The 17,154-nt window shown below is 41.0% G+C and overlaps 2 protein-coding genes across 3 annotated transcripts in view; one reads left to right on the forward strand and one right to left on the reverse strand.

Moving 5' to 3' along the window:
* EIF2AK4 (eukaryotic translation initiation factor 2 alpha kinase 4) overlaps positions 1-7,834 on the forward strand; it is a 36,302-nt gene extending 28,468 nt beyond the window's left edge. For both annotated transcript variants that reach the window (XR_003990874.1, XM_030481918.1), the window contains exons 33-39: positions 751-863; positions 2,424-2,482; positions 3,622-3,719; positions 4,990-5,058; positions 5,281-5,325; positions 5,965-6,089; positions 7,341-7,834. Coding sequence is in view for 1 of the 2 variants with exons in the window: in XM_030481918.1 (XP_030337778.1) it covers positions 751-863; positions 2,424-2,482; positions 3,622-3,719; positions 4,990-5,058; positions 5,281-5,325; positions 5,965-6,089; positions 7,341-7,395 (564 nt within the window). In the remaining variant the exon portion in view is untranslated. The remainder of the gene's footprint in view (positions 1-750; positions 864-2,423; positions 2,483-3,621; positions 3,720-4,989; positions 5,059-5,280; positions 5,326-5,964; positions 6,090-7,340) is intronic.
* A 375-nt stretch (positions 7,835-8,209) lies between these two features.
* Positions 8,210-12,691, reverse strand: SRP14 (signal recognition particle 14). The gene is made up of 5 exons (XM_030481919.1): positions 12,308-12,691; positions 11,783-11,855; positions 10,954-11,066; positions 9,846-9,878; positions 8,210-9,501 (listed from the first exon to the last, which is right to left on the reverse strand). The coding sequence occupies exons 1-5, from the start codon at positions 12,329-12,331 to the stop codon at positions 9,412-9,414; spliced, it is 333 nt and encodes a 110-aa protein (XP_030337779.1). The 5' UTR covers positions 12,332-12,691; the 3' UTR covers positions 8,210-9,411.
* Positions 12,692-17,154: the final 4,463 nt, after the last annotated feature.

Genomic DNA, 17,154 nt, shown 5'->3' on the forward strand with positions numbered 1-17,154 from the left:
CTTGATTCTGGATCATTAGGAAAAAGAGCATTAATTTTTTAATAAAAATTCCTTCTTTGACTGAAAAAAGTAGCCATTTGACAGCATCTGGATGGCAATGTTGCCTAGCCAGTGTGCATTACAAAAATATTTTCCACTTATTACTGGCCTTGTCATTATAACTGTGCAATAACTGTATGAACAAGTAGATTTTGATGAGGAGGATGCAATATATCAATGTCTTCCATGAGACTATTACAGAGCAGTTTTTTAAATATGGCTTTATTGAAGCAAACCCAACAAAGAACGTGCTAATGAGGCAAATGGTGGTGTTACTGAATAATTTCTTCCCATAAAGATGGAGCAGATATTCAAAGTTTTGAATGTTTGAGTCTGTAACTCATGCAAACTGAAAGCCAGGCCTTATTCTAATGAAATTCCTTAACTAAAAAAAGCCCCAAACTAAATATGCTGTTACTTATGTGGTATTTGCACCTATGAACCATCCTGTTAAAAAATTATTACATACTAAATACAAGTAACCAAATTAGTTTAAGCTTTGGGAATGCAGAGGAAATGGGTTGGGGGGAAAGAAAATCTAATCAGAGATTTAATTGGCAGTGATTGATTGGTCATGGTGATAGCTTCACACCTTTGACTGCTTCACCTTTAATGGGTGAATAATCCAGTTTGGTTTTGATTAAATTTGATATTATTCATATGCTATTTTAAGAATCAACAATCTTTAAGACTCACTGAACTACTTCATAGGTGAAATCCTTTGAGAAAGACAGACAGACAGAGAAAAGGATTTTAGAATCTGACTTACTAGATCACCTGATGCAGAAACTGAAAACTAAAAACTGTGATGAAAGATGTAGTAGGTAAGTAACATAAAATGTCAATGTGAATAGTCAAAATCAGAAGTGAATGTGCGTTTTAGTGAAATAATTTTAAGATATGCTCAGTTAAACCTTGATCTTATTTGATAAAGAGTAAGAGCTTTGCTGAATTTCTTTTGCAGGGAAAAGACAGCAAAGGCTTGGTTATAGAAATCTGTTGAGATTAGGAGAGAGACTGATTTCTGTAACCGCTGTTACATTCAGACATCCGTAGTGCTTCATAAATTTAAAGTCCATGCAGTTATCCAGCTCAAATGCTACCAGAACACCAGCATTGCCTGTATGCAGGGCTGCCAGCAAGTCCCTGTTACTGACCAGAAGTCCCATTACATGTACTGTGTAATCAAACACTTACAGCAGAAAATCCCTTTCATTCTGAGGGAGTGTTGATATGTAGAAATGAAGGTGTAGTACACTTGTACACTTTAGCTGGTACAAATGAAAGTAACACCTGGCAAAGACTCGGGGTACACAGCAACACCCCATCATCCTATTTTTGTTGAAATTGCTATTTATTGTCACCAGTAGAAATTAGTACAGAAATCACACTCACACCTGTGTGCATATATATAGCTGTTATTCACACATCTCCTTTTGTAAATATATAATTCTACACACATCTATATATATTTATATGTGTGTAAATCTATGTGTATGTGTGTACTGGCAGCAGGAACAGACATGGTTAGTCAGACAAACTAGAATTGAGAAGCTTAACACATTTGACATCTGTAGTATTTCTGAATAGACTTACCAATAAAGGACATTGTTAAGCTGGGAAACGCCCAGCTTGAGCAGTAGTTTGTGCAGGTGGTTGATGCCTCCTGCTACCCCTCCTACCCACTGCTTTATTCTCCTTTTTCTGACTTCAGCCAGTCTTGCCATTTAACCTCGCAACTAACCCAACTCTCATGTTTTGTGACAGACCTACAAGACCTGTTAGAAGCTGTGACAGAAAATAATTCTATCTAAAAGTTACCTTATTTCTAGATCCTGAGAACAGAATATAGAAAATCCCATGTTTGGTAATACTAAACAGAGAAGTGCAATAACTATGATTCTAATAACACTGGTAAATTTGTTAATGAATCCTGAATGTGCAAAGTAAAGAGATCCAAACCATTGAAAGCTTCTTTGAATATGTGTGATCTTAAACATAAGTATTAGTTTGATACTTTAATATTATCTCACAGAAACCCGTAAGGAGTTGTAGATTAAATTAATAATTTAGAGAGAATATTTTAAAATACATTCTCTTATTATGATCTAAATCACTCCTGCATGATGGGAACACGTTTTTTGTGTTCATAGGAATCACAAAGATTGCTTCTAGATCAGATTTTGCAATGTAATTTTTTACTATTTCCTGTCTGTTCCAGAATAGAATTTATTCTGGAGAATATGGGCCATATCTATAGATTTTTTAATTTGTTGGAATGAAATAAGTATGTTTGTATAATAATTTGAAACCATTTCTTATTACAATATTTCTTCATTATTGTAAATCTCTTTCCCTAACTGCTGTTGTTTGGTTTTTTTTAGAGAAACCTCAGATAATCTTTCAGTACCAAATCAAAAGGGATCATTTACTAATATCTCAGGTATTTAGTTTCTAAGAACATACAAACTGTTTCTGATTAAAAACTGTTTTATAAGAAAATACCGCAAGAACATAGAATTCAAAAGTAGTACCAAAGTCAGAGCGAGAAAACGTTTTCCAGCAGTGCCTCTGGTTAGAGACACTTCCTCCTAGTCTCAAAATGTTGTTCCAAGTGATCTAAATGTGAAATTTTCTCTAAACGAAGAAGTGCTCAGAGCAATAGACAGAATATTCCCCACATAAGCACTCATTGATGTAGTGATTCAGGAGGGGTGAAAAGCCAAACCCCATGAACATTTCCTAGCTGAGGGGAAATTAAACGTCATCTTGATGAAAAATGACATGACCTGTGATTGTTACAGTGCTGAGACCCATGTACATTGACCTACGGTTCTACTAGGATTTTTTTGTTCAATTGAAAATGCCTTTACATTTCTAGCTACAGATTTGCACTCCTTAGTCTGATAATATAAGTTTGTATATAAAGAATAATATTAAGTATTCATTGTGTGGATAAAGTTTGACATTTTTGATAATTATTTTATGAAGTACTGGTACAGTGTGCAGTCTTGGTGGTTATTTTTAAAGAAACACCTCCACCCCTTGCATAAGAGGGAGGGAGAGAGGTGGCCATGCTTAACTCTATTATTCGTTTGTTGTTGTTGTTGTTGTTGCGTGTGTGTGATTACCAGAAGTGTCAATTTGGATTTTGAAATAAGCCATTTCAAATTTTTATTACTGTTATTTGGGTGAGCTGGGGGCTGGGTTTTGGTTTTTTGTTTTGTTATTGATTCTGCTATGGGACTGAGCATATTACAAGAATGAGTTGCCTCATTCTTGTAATAGCTTTTCTTTTTTTGGTATTAGGTATGCTACATTCCTCTGTAAAATTCTGCAAGCCATTTGGAACCATTTATTAGTCTTACCAACCAGTCCTTCAAAGTCATAAGTGAGCATTTCAGAATGCACATGTATATGTTTCACTATCCTATCTATTTGACTCGCTTTGGGGATTTTTAGCAGCTTTTTGAACCCTTTACTATACAGATCTTAGCTTATTAATGTTAGTGAACTTTCTGTTTCTTGCTACTTCTTGTGTAAAGAAGGAATATAATCTAAAAATATATGTTTGCATTTTAGGTGTATTTGAATCACATGGAACTCTTGCGGTGCCTAATGTTAGTGTTATAGCTCCTGAAAAATTATCTGCCAGTGCCAGGCGTCGTCAAGAAATTCAGGTACAGACACATCAAATAAGTATTAAGAGGTGATCCTTAACAGTTAACGAATGGTAGAATTCATATTTTCAGTATCACCTACCTTACAGAAATACATCCTGTTCTCTATTCATAAAATAGACTATGAACAACACAAAAGGCTGAAAGCAAAGATCACCTTTTTATAACATTTGGGATCTTGGGGCTTATCTGTGACATGGTTGCTCAGCCATCATTGTACATACATATTAGAAATCTTATTTTAGTAGGAACCATGGTTCTGGAATTTTTCTTTTTTATTTAGTAAGTGCTGGAACATGTTAAAGGTGCAAGTTCAGCATGCTGAATTAATTATTAAATTAATTATTACATTAATTTGTAATATATATGTAACAGATACTTATGTATTTCATTAGCTGTCTCAAACTAAAGGTCTAAAGAAAATAGCAGATTTAAGCAAACAACCCTGCCTAAAATGTAATATTGTAATAATGTAGAAAAGATTAAATGATACTAGAAACAAAGGTCAAGAGTTAGTCATTCGTGCTTATTGGCTTCAAGATATATAGAGTACATGGTAAAACATAACTGTAATCTTTTCCCCCTTTCAGCCCAAATGTGGGTATGCAACAAAAAATCCCCTCCTATAAATAGTTCTCAGAACCCAAATAAAGAAGTGGATGTTATTCTCTGAGCTTTGAGCTAAACAGACTTGCTGCTTTCAGGTTTCTAATATGTAAAAGCATCTTTCCAAGGTACAAAAGACAATGTAGTGCAAGGCTGCAACTACATCTGTAAAGTACTACCTTTGCAGTATTGTTTGCTCTGGAAAAAAGTGTTACAAGGCATGACTTGTACTTCGGTTTGGCTTTCAAATCAGTCATCCTTCAACTAGAGATGATTCACTGTATCCAGTCACAGGTTCTCATGTTCCTCTGAAAAGTTATTTAACACCCAGAAACAGAAAGGAAGTTTTTACTACATACGTGAGAATACACATTGTAACATGCAGTTCTGTCTACTTTAGTACACTACTACCAAGTATTTAATATTAGTATTATCAAGTGTTTACCATTGCTGCAGGAGTGGCTCAGCCCCACTCTCCTTCCTGTCTACTCATCAAGGATTATGGTGGAATTGTTACTGAAAATTATATTAAATGTGAATTTTAGCTTAAATATGATGTAGTTCTATATCTTGTGTTAGAAGCAGCCTCTTCTGTTAAAATAAGTGTTCCCCACCTCTGTCACAGAAGCAGTGTATTTTACTTTCGCACATCTTTTGTTGCCAGGTGCAAACAAGACTTCAGACATTCATTTCTAGCCTGCAACAGAAAACAAGTGAGATTGAGATTTTAGCAGTAAGTATTTGGCAGAAGCCTGAATTAATTTCAGTTTCTTAATTGAATTGGTTGATGCAGTTGCTGTCTGGATCTTTCCGTAATGGAATCTGTCATGAACAGTTTATTTAAAATGCTTAAAACCTTGGTAAAGTCTGACTCCTTTCAGTATAGCTAACCTCGAATTAGCAAACTGGTAACAGAAGATCTGTAAAGTATTGATTTCTTCAAATATTTTTACAGGTAGACCTGCCAAAAGCAACTATGATACACTTCTTATCATTAGAGGTAAGCAATTAAGTATTGTCATTAAAACTCTAATTGAACAATAGATGATAAATTCTTTTCCTAATGAAGAGGAATGTAAAATTCACCTATAAAAGTTTTTCTCCTTCAAGGAGTTTGAATTAGGTCTTAAAACTTGTAAGAATCGTTTTTACCCAAGGAGCTTGACTGAGGCTAGAAAAATCCTGCTGCTCTGAAGGAGTGCTTGTCTGGTCATCAGATCCCAGTGCAAGGTTTGAAAATATTTTCAAAATACTTAGTTCATCCAGTCTATCCAAATCGTGGAGATAGTTTATCGCTTCTTACTTACCAAAACCAGGCACATGAACAGCTTGCATCGTTCACTTTTCACCACCCTTGTACCACAGTTCTCATGTTCTATCCAGCATTGCGAAACTGATGGAGCCCTTTTCATTGCTTACACCTTTTTATTGCTAAACTATCTGTGTTAAGAAATTAGTGATCGGTTTCTTCGTACATCAAGATGCACATGTTCTTTATATGAATTTTGTTTGAAACATGTTTAATTAAGGAGCACTGACATTACACAGTGTTCAGAAGACTGAATCCTCCTGGGAGAAGTGTTTCCTTCACAAGAGAAGGTAAGACTGTATCATAGATCCTTGTCAATTTTTTTTTTAGTTTGATGGAGATCGACAAGCCTTTGATGCTGCTGTGAGACAGCTGATGTCACGATGGCCAAAACAGAGATGTTCGTACTTACAAGCAATTTGTGATGAAATTTACAGTATCAAAATGGAAAAAAGGTAAATTTGTTAAGCTCTTACATGTACATAAAATACCTCAATTATTTCTGCCTTCAAACTTTACTAAATAAGTTGCTCTTAGTTTGTCTTCCTCTTTCCCTCTTGCTGAGGAAGAAATATTTCCCAAACATTTATAGTTCCTTGAGCATGGGAAGAGTTTACTGGCCATCTAATCCCCACTTGTGGTCAAATGTAAATTCTTGGATGTGTAAATTCTTTTTATTAGCCTTTTCAAGAAATTCTAAAATGTATTCCCACTGTTAACCTCACTTGCTGCTTTGTTCATAAAACTGAAGAGCAAACAATTGCATACAGTCAGGTATAATGCTCTTCTACGAAAGAATACCTCTTTATATATACTATATATATATAAATATATATATGTATTTAATATACTACAGAAGAACCCTCTTTTCTCCTGGGAGGGACTCAGCTTGCCTTTTAAAATTCATTTAATTCCTCCTGCTTTGCTTTGAATGAATACTGTGGGCATCTGGCATAGCTGACAGACTTTAAGCAAACACAATGCATGCTCTCCCAACACCTGCAGTAAAGCCTCTTTCTGTTTTCTAAGCATAAAACCATTCGTGTTCAACTTGTAGTCTCCTTGTTGGATTCTGGCAAGGCTGAAACAGTCTGGGCACATCTGGTTTTAAGCCTCAAATTTGCATCTTTTGGCATGTACTGGTACAGTTCAGTGAGACCTGGGTATTTATGTCCTGTTGTGGGTTGCATTTGTAATACATTTTCTTAAACCCATGTTCAGCTTGAAGGTACTACTTAACCTTTAAATGAGACCAAAAACTTACTTTGATTCCTTTTTCAAGATACACCAGAATTGCTTATGTTTACCATGGCAACTAATTATCACATGAAACTTTGTTTTCTTCCTGTGGCTTGCGAGGCTGCGAGCAACAGAATCCAGTTACTACATCCAAATAGCATTCCATGATTTGGGGAATTTTACTGGGTATGAATGTAACACAATCCCTGACAAAGTCTTCCTTTCCCATCTGATGCCTGCGCAGAGTACTACTTAGCCATAAGCCTTCAGATCACTGAATGAAAACTGAACAGGCTAAATGGAAAGAGAATGAAGGGGAAAACTGCAGCCGCATCCAGAGGAACTAAAACTTGCTTTTCTACTGAATCTTTGCTGTTAGCTTATTGCTGAGCTTTGCCACAGGTATTATAGCTTTTGAAGTTGCAGTTCCAAAGGTTAAAACTTTTCTCTTTTTCTTCTCTCTGCAGGGTTCCTGCACTTATCCTCTACAGTTACCGAGATGAATACAAGGTTTTGTTTTAGTGCTTACAGCATCTTTTGTGGGATGCTTTTACTAACAGACAACTTTTTGTCGAAAGAAGTTTCAAAAAGTTGCAATAATTTATGACAGGCAACTACTGCCTTTTTATGTGTCCAGATTGAATTTCATGTGTGATAGAAAATTGTAAATTTATGTCAAATAGTGGAAGTAAATGTTTTATAGGCAATTAAGGAGCAAGTCTGACTATAGCCACACATATGTATTCCCATGTAATTCTCGTCCCTTATGCCACAAGAGATTATGAGCTGTGAATGTAAAATTTTTTTTAATAGTTTCAGAATGGCTGTCAACATGCAACAGCAGTACTGAAACTCGGTTCAAGGGTCAGAGAGGATGAGTTATCTTCTAACAAACTGTTTTAAAATTTTTTGAATAAGAGGTTTTATGTAATAAAAGGTTTCGGCTACTGAGCCTTCTTGAGAAGTGTATTGCAAGCTTTTTGTGGTGGGCTTTTTGAATCGGTACAAGCCTGGCTGCCTATGCTTGTCCTGCCTGTACCTTTGCATTCAAATCAAGCAGCTGCTTCCAGGGAGGTGAAGTAAGAACTGATACAGGAAAAACTTGTTTCAGACCTAATGGAGCTAAACCTAGGCCTTATAAGAGAACTAAAAAACCTGCACATGCTAGAAGCATAACCAAAGTTTTGAACTACCTTTCTTCATGTGGGTTGCCAGATGAAGTTTGAAGGTCATAGTAACGATGGGAATCTTAAAATTATCTTCTTGAAGCTAAACTGTAACACAACCCCATCATGAACAGTGAAGCGGAGCAAATACAAAGATGAGTTACAGCAGCCATAGTTACCTATGCATTATATTTCACAAAATACTTACAGAGTGAATATGCAGAAGTTAGAGGTTTCTGCAGATACACTGGTGGTTACCCGCCCTCCCCACCTGGTACCGTGTTTAAACAGCTCACTTGTTTCTTTCTTTGACTCAACTCAAATGATTTCCTTTACCACTGCAGGCTCATTGCATTAAGAAATACCTACTTAGATTTCCTGCTCTCTTCTTGTAGTAAAGAGGACAAAGTTAAAATATGTAAAGAGATAACTTCAAAGACAAACCCAAGAACTTCTGAGAACTGTTGAAGTTGTAGCAGCAATACAGGAAGTAGCATCAGGAGAGTCAGTCCTAAAGGCAGAGATAACTGTACCATACCTAGCAATTCATCAAGACAAGTCACATCAGTCACTACAACCAAATCCATTTCTCATTGTGTTTAATAGGAACAATTAAGTATTCGCCTTTTACATCTGCTCATATAAAGGAGCTACTTTGTAAGATATGAAGTATGGGGATATTCAGATCCCTGAATATACGGAAGGATGAAGCTTTAAAAAAGTATAGGTGACATGAGCATTTTTAAGCCATGTCAGAAAGGAACATGATGCATAGTCCTGCCCTCCCCCCACCCTGAGCCAGGGTGAGCACAGCTGGATCAGCACAGAGCAAAAGCACAGCTGCCTGGCTCTGCAAGAGCTCACGCATTGTGCTGGCTGCCTTAGGGGTATCTGCACTGCATCACGTAGACATGTCCCTCAAAATAAGACAGAAACAGGAAAGCTGCTGTTCCTGGTAATATGTTGGCACCCACTTTCCCTAGTACTACTGAAGCTTATCTATAAACCTGGGCCCCTGTCACTGAGACGCCTGCTCCAGTCTTACTTTGCTCATGGTACACTTCTCCTCACCCTGTGTTACCCCTAAACAGGTTTTACACTGCCCACTTGTATAATACAAAACAAACAGCAGTATAAGTACAAAACTAGTTGGCAGACGAGTGTAAAGCTATTTCAGTATAACCTTGTAGATACTCCTGCCATACAACAATCCACAGAAAGCACCTTCTGCTCTCAGTTTAAACAAAAGTACTGATCGCATCCCAATACCCTGCTGGAAGGAAAGCCAAAGACAAGTGGTAACTCAAAAAGAAATGGACTTTGCTTTGAGCAAGTGTCAAGTCTGTTATAGCGATGGTAGGACATTCTTCCATCACTGTGTTGCTTTACTCTTCTTGTTTTTGCTTTTCTTGTCTTTTTTCTTCAAGCCATCCATGTTAGCTCTCAGCAAATTTGAATATGCCTGAAATAACAAATGGAACCATTAAGAGAACAAATAATTAAGTGAGAATATACTAGAAATAACATTTTACATATTGCTAATGGGAACAGGTATCTGCATTATCTGAGAGAAATCATGCTTTTACACCCCACACTGGGAAAATTGTTCTAAATCAATGCAGAAAGTCAAATGAAATACAATGGGATTTTTTATTATTTTTAACAAGTGCAGCTAGATGGGTATTCTGAGGTTAATCTGCATGGCAGCTCTGCACTGAACCAACCCCTTCACAGCTGTCCCGTGCTTCCTACTGACCACTCCCCAATACCTACAGAAAAGGAAGATACAAGGCATACAAAACTTACCATCTGGAATTTATTTACTTCCTTGGAGCTCACCTACAAAATAATGGTGGAGGTTAGCCAAGAAAACATTGACTTCTATTACAAACCAAGTATCAGGACATGTTCACTCACCAAGTGACTAGCCTAGCAGCAGTTAGATCAACTCACCACATTCAGTGGTAAGTAGGCTGTACTAAAATGTCCAAGGACTTCATTGATTTAGAAAACTGAAAACACTCCTTACTCAATTAATAAAATTCTCTAGAGGCCACTTGTCCCAAATCCATGTGTTTTCAAATGGAAAGAACATGAAGAAATAGTCTAAGGAAGGATTTATTTACTCGTAGGGCCATAAAAATATGTTATCGCCCAGATCCTCTCATGTATTTCTCAAAGTAACATTTTTCCTGAGTTACATCACAGAGGAGAGCTAAAGTCAGCTAAAGTTAAATACAGATAGCTCTGTGAAAAAATAAAATGTATGGTAAGCAAGATTAAGGCTTAAAAAGTCTACCCATGCCCATGTGTTCTTGCCAAGAAACAAGGATCCTTTTCTTACTGGTTCACAGTCTGGTAACATTCAGTTCTTTCATGGATTGTAAGACCCTTCAGTAATTTCACTGAGGTCTACAGGAAACTATCTCTTTGTCATCTGAGGCTTGAGTGTAGGTGTGCAGGACCTTTCTTCTCCTTGGAGCCACACATCTGTCCACATACTGCAGGCTCCATATCTGCCCTGCATCCTTCTGCCACATCTCTAGCAGCAGTTTCCCTGTTGCCTCCAAACAGATTCACCAACTCAAAACACAACAGCCAAGGTTGCTGAAAACAGGCAGAGTCCCTTTCTGCTGCCCTGCAGTGCTATTCTGAAGCAAAATCCTGCATACAGAACAAACCTATGAGCTACTGTCCCATCCGTAATGCTAAGTGTAAGCACTAATACTTCAGGTAAGTGTAACACTTCAGCATCCCAGCATCAGTGGTGTGTGTAGCTACCATATGGTTTCTCTGGAATTAAGAGGGTAGTTCTCATTATATTCATGTAAAGACAAATTTCACTTATCATACAGGGCATTACATGCAAGATAGGTAGGGCTACTGATCTTTCTAACCCAAAGTTGTCACTTACCACTGTACTAATTTTCTTCTTTCCATCAGTTGCTCTTAGAAGACATTTATTGTCTGCTGGTTCAAAACTTTCTACATGGCCTTTGCGTGGGACTGGTTTTGTTCGGCCATCATCTGCATTGAAAGGCAGAGAATGTTTATTCATATTTCACTAAAATCACTAGATGCCTCCTGACATGAGATGTTAAAAACTGCTGATAAGGAGATCTGTAAAACACTGTGGAATCTAAGGCCATCTGAACTGACATTGCCATGAACTTGTTCACAGAACCCTTCCTCTGTGACCCCAGAAGGAGCTGTTCAATAAACTACATCTGCCAGGAAAAAAAGTGTAAATCATTCACAGAATGAATCACAGAATGGTTTGGGTTGAAAAGGACCTTAAAGATTAGCCAGTTCCAATGCCCCAGCCATAGGCAGGCACACCTTCTATTAGACCAGGTTGCTCAAAGCCCCTGCTTCAGCAACAGTATGTTTCAAAGGCATGTCAAACCACAGCCTAGGACACTTGACTTCTCAAGTAGTGCCAGCCAGCCAGAAACCAGATAAACATGCACACACAAAGGCAACACAATATTCTCCTTTCATAGAAGTCTGAAGTCTAAATTACTACTTAATAATTAGAAAGCCCCAATATTTCCTGCAGTTCGAAATACAGCCTAACTTCAAGGTTATCAGTACTGCAAGCTAGGATGATTGACTTGTCCATAGGACTCCTCTTGTTTTGAGATACTCTGAATTACAGCTGTACCTTTTAAAATGCATGCTAACCACACTAGGTTGGATTTAGAGGCACACCTCTTCAACCCAGTAACAGACTTGGAACTTACATTTCTTCAGCGTTATGAAAACACTCCCCGAAGTCCTGCACTTCTGAAAGAGCCTGGTCAGCTCCGTCAAGAACTGCAAGAGAGACAGACCCCATCCTTGGCGGGAGGCCACCACACGGGCCTTCACTCCTCCCCCCGTGCAGCCCGGCGGGGAGAGCCGCTGCCCCGCTCCGCCGGCGCTGTTCGCACAGGTCGGGCCCTCCCAGCCGCGCCGGAACAAGCACCGAGAGAGGGAGAACTCCCGGTTCTCCTTCCCCACGACTTCAGCCAGGGAGAGCCCAGCCCGAGGTTCTCACTCCGGAAAACGAGCTCTAACCCCCCAGACCCAGCGCGGGCCCCGGGCTTCTGTCCCCACCGCCCCCCGCCCAAGGTAGCAGGTACAGCGATGCCTACACCCCACTCCCGCCGCCGGTTCCGCGCCGCCGGGGCGGGCCAGGGCGCGGCGCTGCGCGGGCCCGGCGCGCCCCAGGGCTCTGCGGAGCCCCCCGCCCTCCCTCGCCCGCGGCGGGTGCGGTGCGGCCCTACCTGCTCGCTCTCCAGCAGCACCATCCTCCGCCGACACCGACCGGAAGCGGCCCGCACGCGCGCGCCCGCACCCACCCGCGGGCGCACGCGCAGCCGCGGTAGGAGGCGGGGCCGCGCACGCGGACAGGAGCGCCACGTCAGCCCCGCGTGCTGGCCCCGCCCGCCCTCCGGCCCCGCTTCCCCGTGCGTGCCCCGAGGCGCAGGCGGGACCTGCTCCAGGGCGCGGGCCCGGCCGGCGGGCAGCCATTGCCCGTGGCGCGCACCCCGCTCCAGTTACGCTCCCCCGCACCGCGCGGGGTGTTCCCCACGCAAACGGCTCCTGCGCACGCGGCCGTGGGGAGCGGCACCAAGCGCTCTGCACCCCCGGCAGGCGCTGCGCTCCCCCGGCCGCCGGGGCGCGGCGAGTAGGCGGGGGTGCGCCCGCGGGGGGCGGCGGTGCCATGCCGAGAGGCGGGGCGCTGGGTCGCGGCGGGGCGACGGGAGAGGAGAGCGGTGGTAAGGCAGGTCTGGGTGCCGGTGCAAAGGCTCCCGGCTGAGGGCTCGGGGGTGGCGGGTGGGACTGGACAGCCCTGAGTTTGTATAAGAAACCGCCAGCAGCTGGGCGCGAGGAGGGGGCATTCCACACCCGAAATACTCGAAGCTCCTGGGGCAGATTCTGGAAAGGGGGAAGTTTTCTGTCAGGCCCCGGTTAGTTGATCTGGGAACACAGGGAAACAGCATTTGAGGTAGTGCCCGTTCACGTTTCTCACTAGGAAAACTGATTTATTTTTCCTCTGTGGAGCCAACAAAAGTGGAAGGTAGTGCCTTACATACAGATGAAAGGGGAAAATTGCTCTCGGGCTGATAGGTGCTTGAACCCCTGAAGAGTTAACTCATACTGCTCATTCAGGAGCTTGGGACTGCATTCTAGACGGAACTGAAATGCCTTCCTGCGTTACCTTTCTCATGGTGGGGGTGTTGTTTCATGTATAAAACAGCCCTCTATAATCAGTCTCGCCACTCCAAAAGTTCTTTTCAGTTTACAATCAGTTGCTACCCTTCTGCAAGCTGAACAAGAGGCAGTAGAGGGTGCTGTGATTGCACACACACAGACATGAAACTGCCTAAAGAACAAGGAAACCAATACCCAGGGAGCAGGTCATCACAACACCGCCACGGTTTATCAAAATCTACCAGTTTATTAAAATAACTCCATTATGTTGGAGTCGTCGGAAGTGTAGAGATCCAACACTGCCCCTCCCTAGCTGTGGATGGTATTCTCCTCCTGATGTTTTTGCACTTTTATTATTTGCATTTGAGGAGGGAAAACTTAAGAATATATTTCATTGTTTCTTATAGCATTAAAAATCCCATAAAACTGAAGCCACGAATATGTTACTTCAGTTTTCTGAAAACGGGCGTTCTAAGGGGACATCATTAGTGCTGCGGTCAGAAGTACTGACAGGCCAAAAGCCTTGTGCAGTTGTAGAAAGTGGTGGTCCCTGCTCCGGACAGCCTACAGTCAGTGTCCACAGCAAGGGAAGAGGGGATGCAAGGAGTCGTTGCTGAGATGTGCATCCTCTAACCTGCCCGTTTGCAGGAGCACTCATAACAAACTCCTAATTACAAGAGGTTGTTTTGTCAGAAACCAGAGTAGGGCTGTGTTTTCAAGAGAGCTCTGAATGAGTTCGATGCAATAGCATTGCAGATCTTTATAGGCAACTTGTGAAAGAAGAGCAGAATGAGAAAATCAAAACCAATTGCAACATACTCCCCCTTGGAAACTACAGTGATCACAGACACCGGAAGGCAGAGAAGGTAGGTGGTCTTGTAGCTGAAACATGGGGACTACAGCTCTCACCTGAGTTCTGACTCCTGAATTCACCAGAGTCTTGTGTTGCCTTGAACCACTCTCCTAACTTCGCTGTACCACAACAGCTCTTCTTTCTAGAAGGCGGAGAAAGATGTGTAGTTAGTCTCTATACCTTGTACACAACAAAAAGCATCAGTGCCTGTAGCATGGAGTTTCCCCTTTTGCACAAAAGCCTCAACCCACTATTAGGAGCTAGTTCTGTTGCTGAGGCATGCCTTTGGTACGCTGTGGACATAGTCGTGCCCACCTTAATCTAGCTGAGGTACCAGTAGCAGTGCAGCTGTGGCATCAGAGACTGTACAAAGATAGTGGGCATCTACCTACATGAGCAGATAGATCTCTTGCAGGAACCTGTAACACCAAAGCTTCTGGATCTGCTGTATGCTGGAAGAAGAGACAAAGGGGAAACTACTGTGAAGAACTCCAGAGAGTTGCATGAAGTTTACATTTTCCAAATCTGTTGTTTTATCAGCAATTTTTCTGAATATATATATATGTGTCTCACTGCTAATAAAAGAAGTGGCTCCACTGAATTGCTGAATTTCTTTCCACAAGGAAGAAGGAGGATTTTTTTTTTTAATGTGTGTGTGTTAGCTTATCTTCCTGATCTCGAAGTTGTTTTTCAAGCCAGAATGTCACAATTTAACTGGGGGAGAAGCCTTCATCACAACTTGCAAACAAGGTGAAAATGGAATATTTTTAACGATTCGTTTTCCAAAAAATAGATGGAACAGGGGAATGCTGACATTGCTTTACTTTTGCCAAAGGCTGCCAACACTCAGAAGGAATAAGCTATTCAGCTGGCGAAAAAGTGCTGAACAAACACTGAAGGAGCTAAAGGGATACTCCCAATCATGATATACTTGCTTTTCACTATATCTCCTGCCCCAGCCTAATGCCTTCCCCCTCACCTCCTGCCCTCTAGGAAAAAAAAATAAAAAAGGAGAAAAAAAGAAGGAAAAAAAAAAGAGAGATAAAAGAAAAGACAGGTTGGATTAAAACAGTAGCAAGAGGAATTGGTGGATCCTGAGGGTTGGCAGGGGTATTAGTATTTTGTAACCGGATCTGTCATGTGACTAGAGCCAGGCAATAAAAGTAGGTCTCCTACCAGCCCTCCTGTTTGCTCAACTTTATTATATGGTGTCAGTAGAGAACTACTTTTTTTTGGCAAAAATTTAGCAAATGAAGCCACCTGAATCATTAAACCCTGAAGGAAATCTGGCAGAGAACTGGAGGAGGTTGTTGCTGCGCTTCCAAGTTTTCCTGGAAGCAAGCATGTACTAAAGAGAAACAGAGAAGGTGAAACCTTCTCCTCTCCTAAATGTGGTGGGAGGGGCAGGAAGGAGAAAAACAAAATTATTAGAAGTAAATTAAATTCTTAATCAACCTTAGTAGAGGTTGGCAAACATCTATTTGAATTAGCTAGAAAAGATTACTTTGCGTTATGGACTACCACACACACACATTCAGCTGCTGCACACCACAGTGAGCAGAAATGTAATTACGTACTGTAAATTATGGTTTGCTTACCACAGTGCTCAAGATGAGTTAATAACAGATAATGGCCAACAATTCACAAGTGGATCATTCTGGTAATTCTCTTTGATCTGAAAGTTCAAGCATACCACGTCAAAGTATAGCTATGCACAGGAAAAAGAGCCAGTGTTACAGCAAAACCCCAGTAACAGCCTCCCTTCCCCCCCCCCTCCCCCCCCAAGTCTATCATTAGCACTGTAAAAACAGAGATGCACACCTCACTGCCTTACTGGCCTCACCAGATCTGAGATTAATGGGCAAAGGAAAAGCCTTCAAGAGCCAACATTTAACAGCATCTGCTTGGGTAGAAAGACTGTTAACCCCAGAATAGCTACCAAAACTACCCAATCTCTGTGCCAGCGAAGTAAAGTTTTAACAAGGACAATGAACATTTGTTACTATTCTTTTTTACAGTGTTAGGTGGATTTCCAGCAAAGCAGTTAGCAGGTAACATGGGCACAGGTGAATGTCAGTCCCAAGATCAGGTCTTAACCTTCTTTGTAAGTGGCCCTTGTGACAAGAAATAAAAGGACATGCGAGGGGACTGTGATCAGGGAGCTGTTGAACGAGATAGGTACAGAGGCACAAAGCAGTGTTACTTACCTGATCAGCCAGTAACCATGAAAAAGAGAGAGATTCTGAATACCTTATTGATTCAGACAGAGAACTAAACAAGGTATTTTAGAAAGATCTTTCTGAGACCAGGATGTGCCAACAGAAAGCTGCTCAGCCCCTGGTGAGAAGGCCAACTTCCAAAGAGAAGCTCTTCACAAGAAATCAGATGTGTTCTCATGTCTTAGGAACCAGTTTGTGTACCCTTAGCTCTTTCCTAAACATTTCTGTTCATTTTAGTGCATTCTTCCTATTTTATTTAATATTACATTTTATTTACACAAAATGAGTCTCAAAGATAGGTTAAGTGTAACCTTGAGTTCAACAGGCACTTTCATTGTGTGACAGCAATGTTAATGGTGATTTATATTTTGTGAGGTATAGACCAGGAAATAGATATAGATACGTTTCTTAAACTCTAATGCACCCCATTACTATTGTAGTGCAAACTAAAGCCTATCCAGAGCAAGACATAAAAAGATTGTTTGTTGGAAAAGGGCTTCATGGTTTCGAAGTACCATCCAGATTTTATAAAGCTCCTCTGTCAAGGAAGATAAGGGATGTATATTTACCGTATTGTTAAGTGTCTCACACGTGCTCAAATGGTTCTGTGTCAAGCCCCCATCTAACAAAAAGAAAAAAAAAAAAAGTGGAAAAAAAAGGTGGAAAGAAAGGCAGCGCAGATGTGGAATTGGTCATCTGTACAAGTAATGGTGTCATCTGCGCTCTCTAGGGAAACCCTGTGGCACAGCTCACCCTAGGGAGCAGGACAGTGCATCCCTGCAATGACATGTATGTAATGAATCCATGAATGATGCTGTAGGGTGTGACACACTTCTGGGAACAG

Source organism: Strigops habroptila, chromosome 4 (genome assembly GCF_004027225.2).
Source record: "Strigops habroptila isolate Jane chromosome 4, bStrHab1.2.pri, whole genome shotgun sequence".
NCBI lineage: Eukaryota > Metazoa > Chordata > Aves > Psittaciformes > Psittacidae > Strigops > Strigops habroptila.

Excerpts from the sequence above, each read along its gene's own strand:
- SRP14 (XM_030481919.1), bottom strand. The coding sequence starts at position 12,331 with ATGGTGCTGCTGGAGAGCGAGCAG. Across the intron at positions 11,856-12,307 it reads TGCTGCTGGAGAGCGAGCAG|TTCTTGACGGAGCTGACCAG; the intron begins GTAGGGCCGCAC and ends TCTCTCTTGCAG. Across the intron at positions 9,879-10,953 it reads AGAAGAAAATTAGTACAGTG|GTGAGCTCCAAGGAAGTAAA; the intron begins GTAAGTGACAAC and ends ATTATTTTGTAG.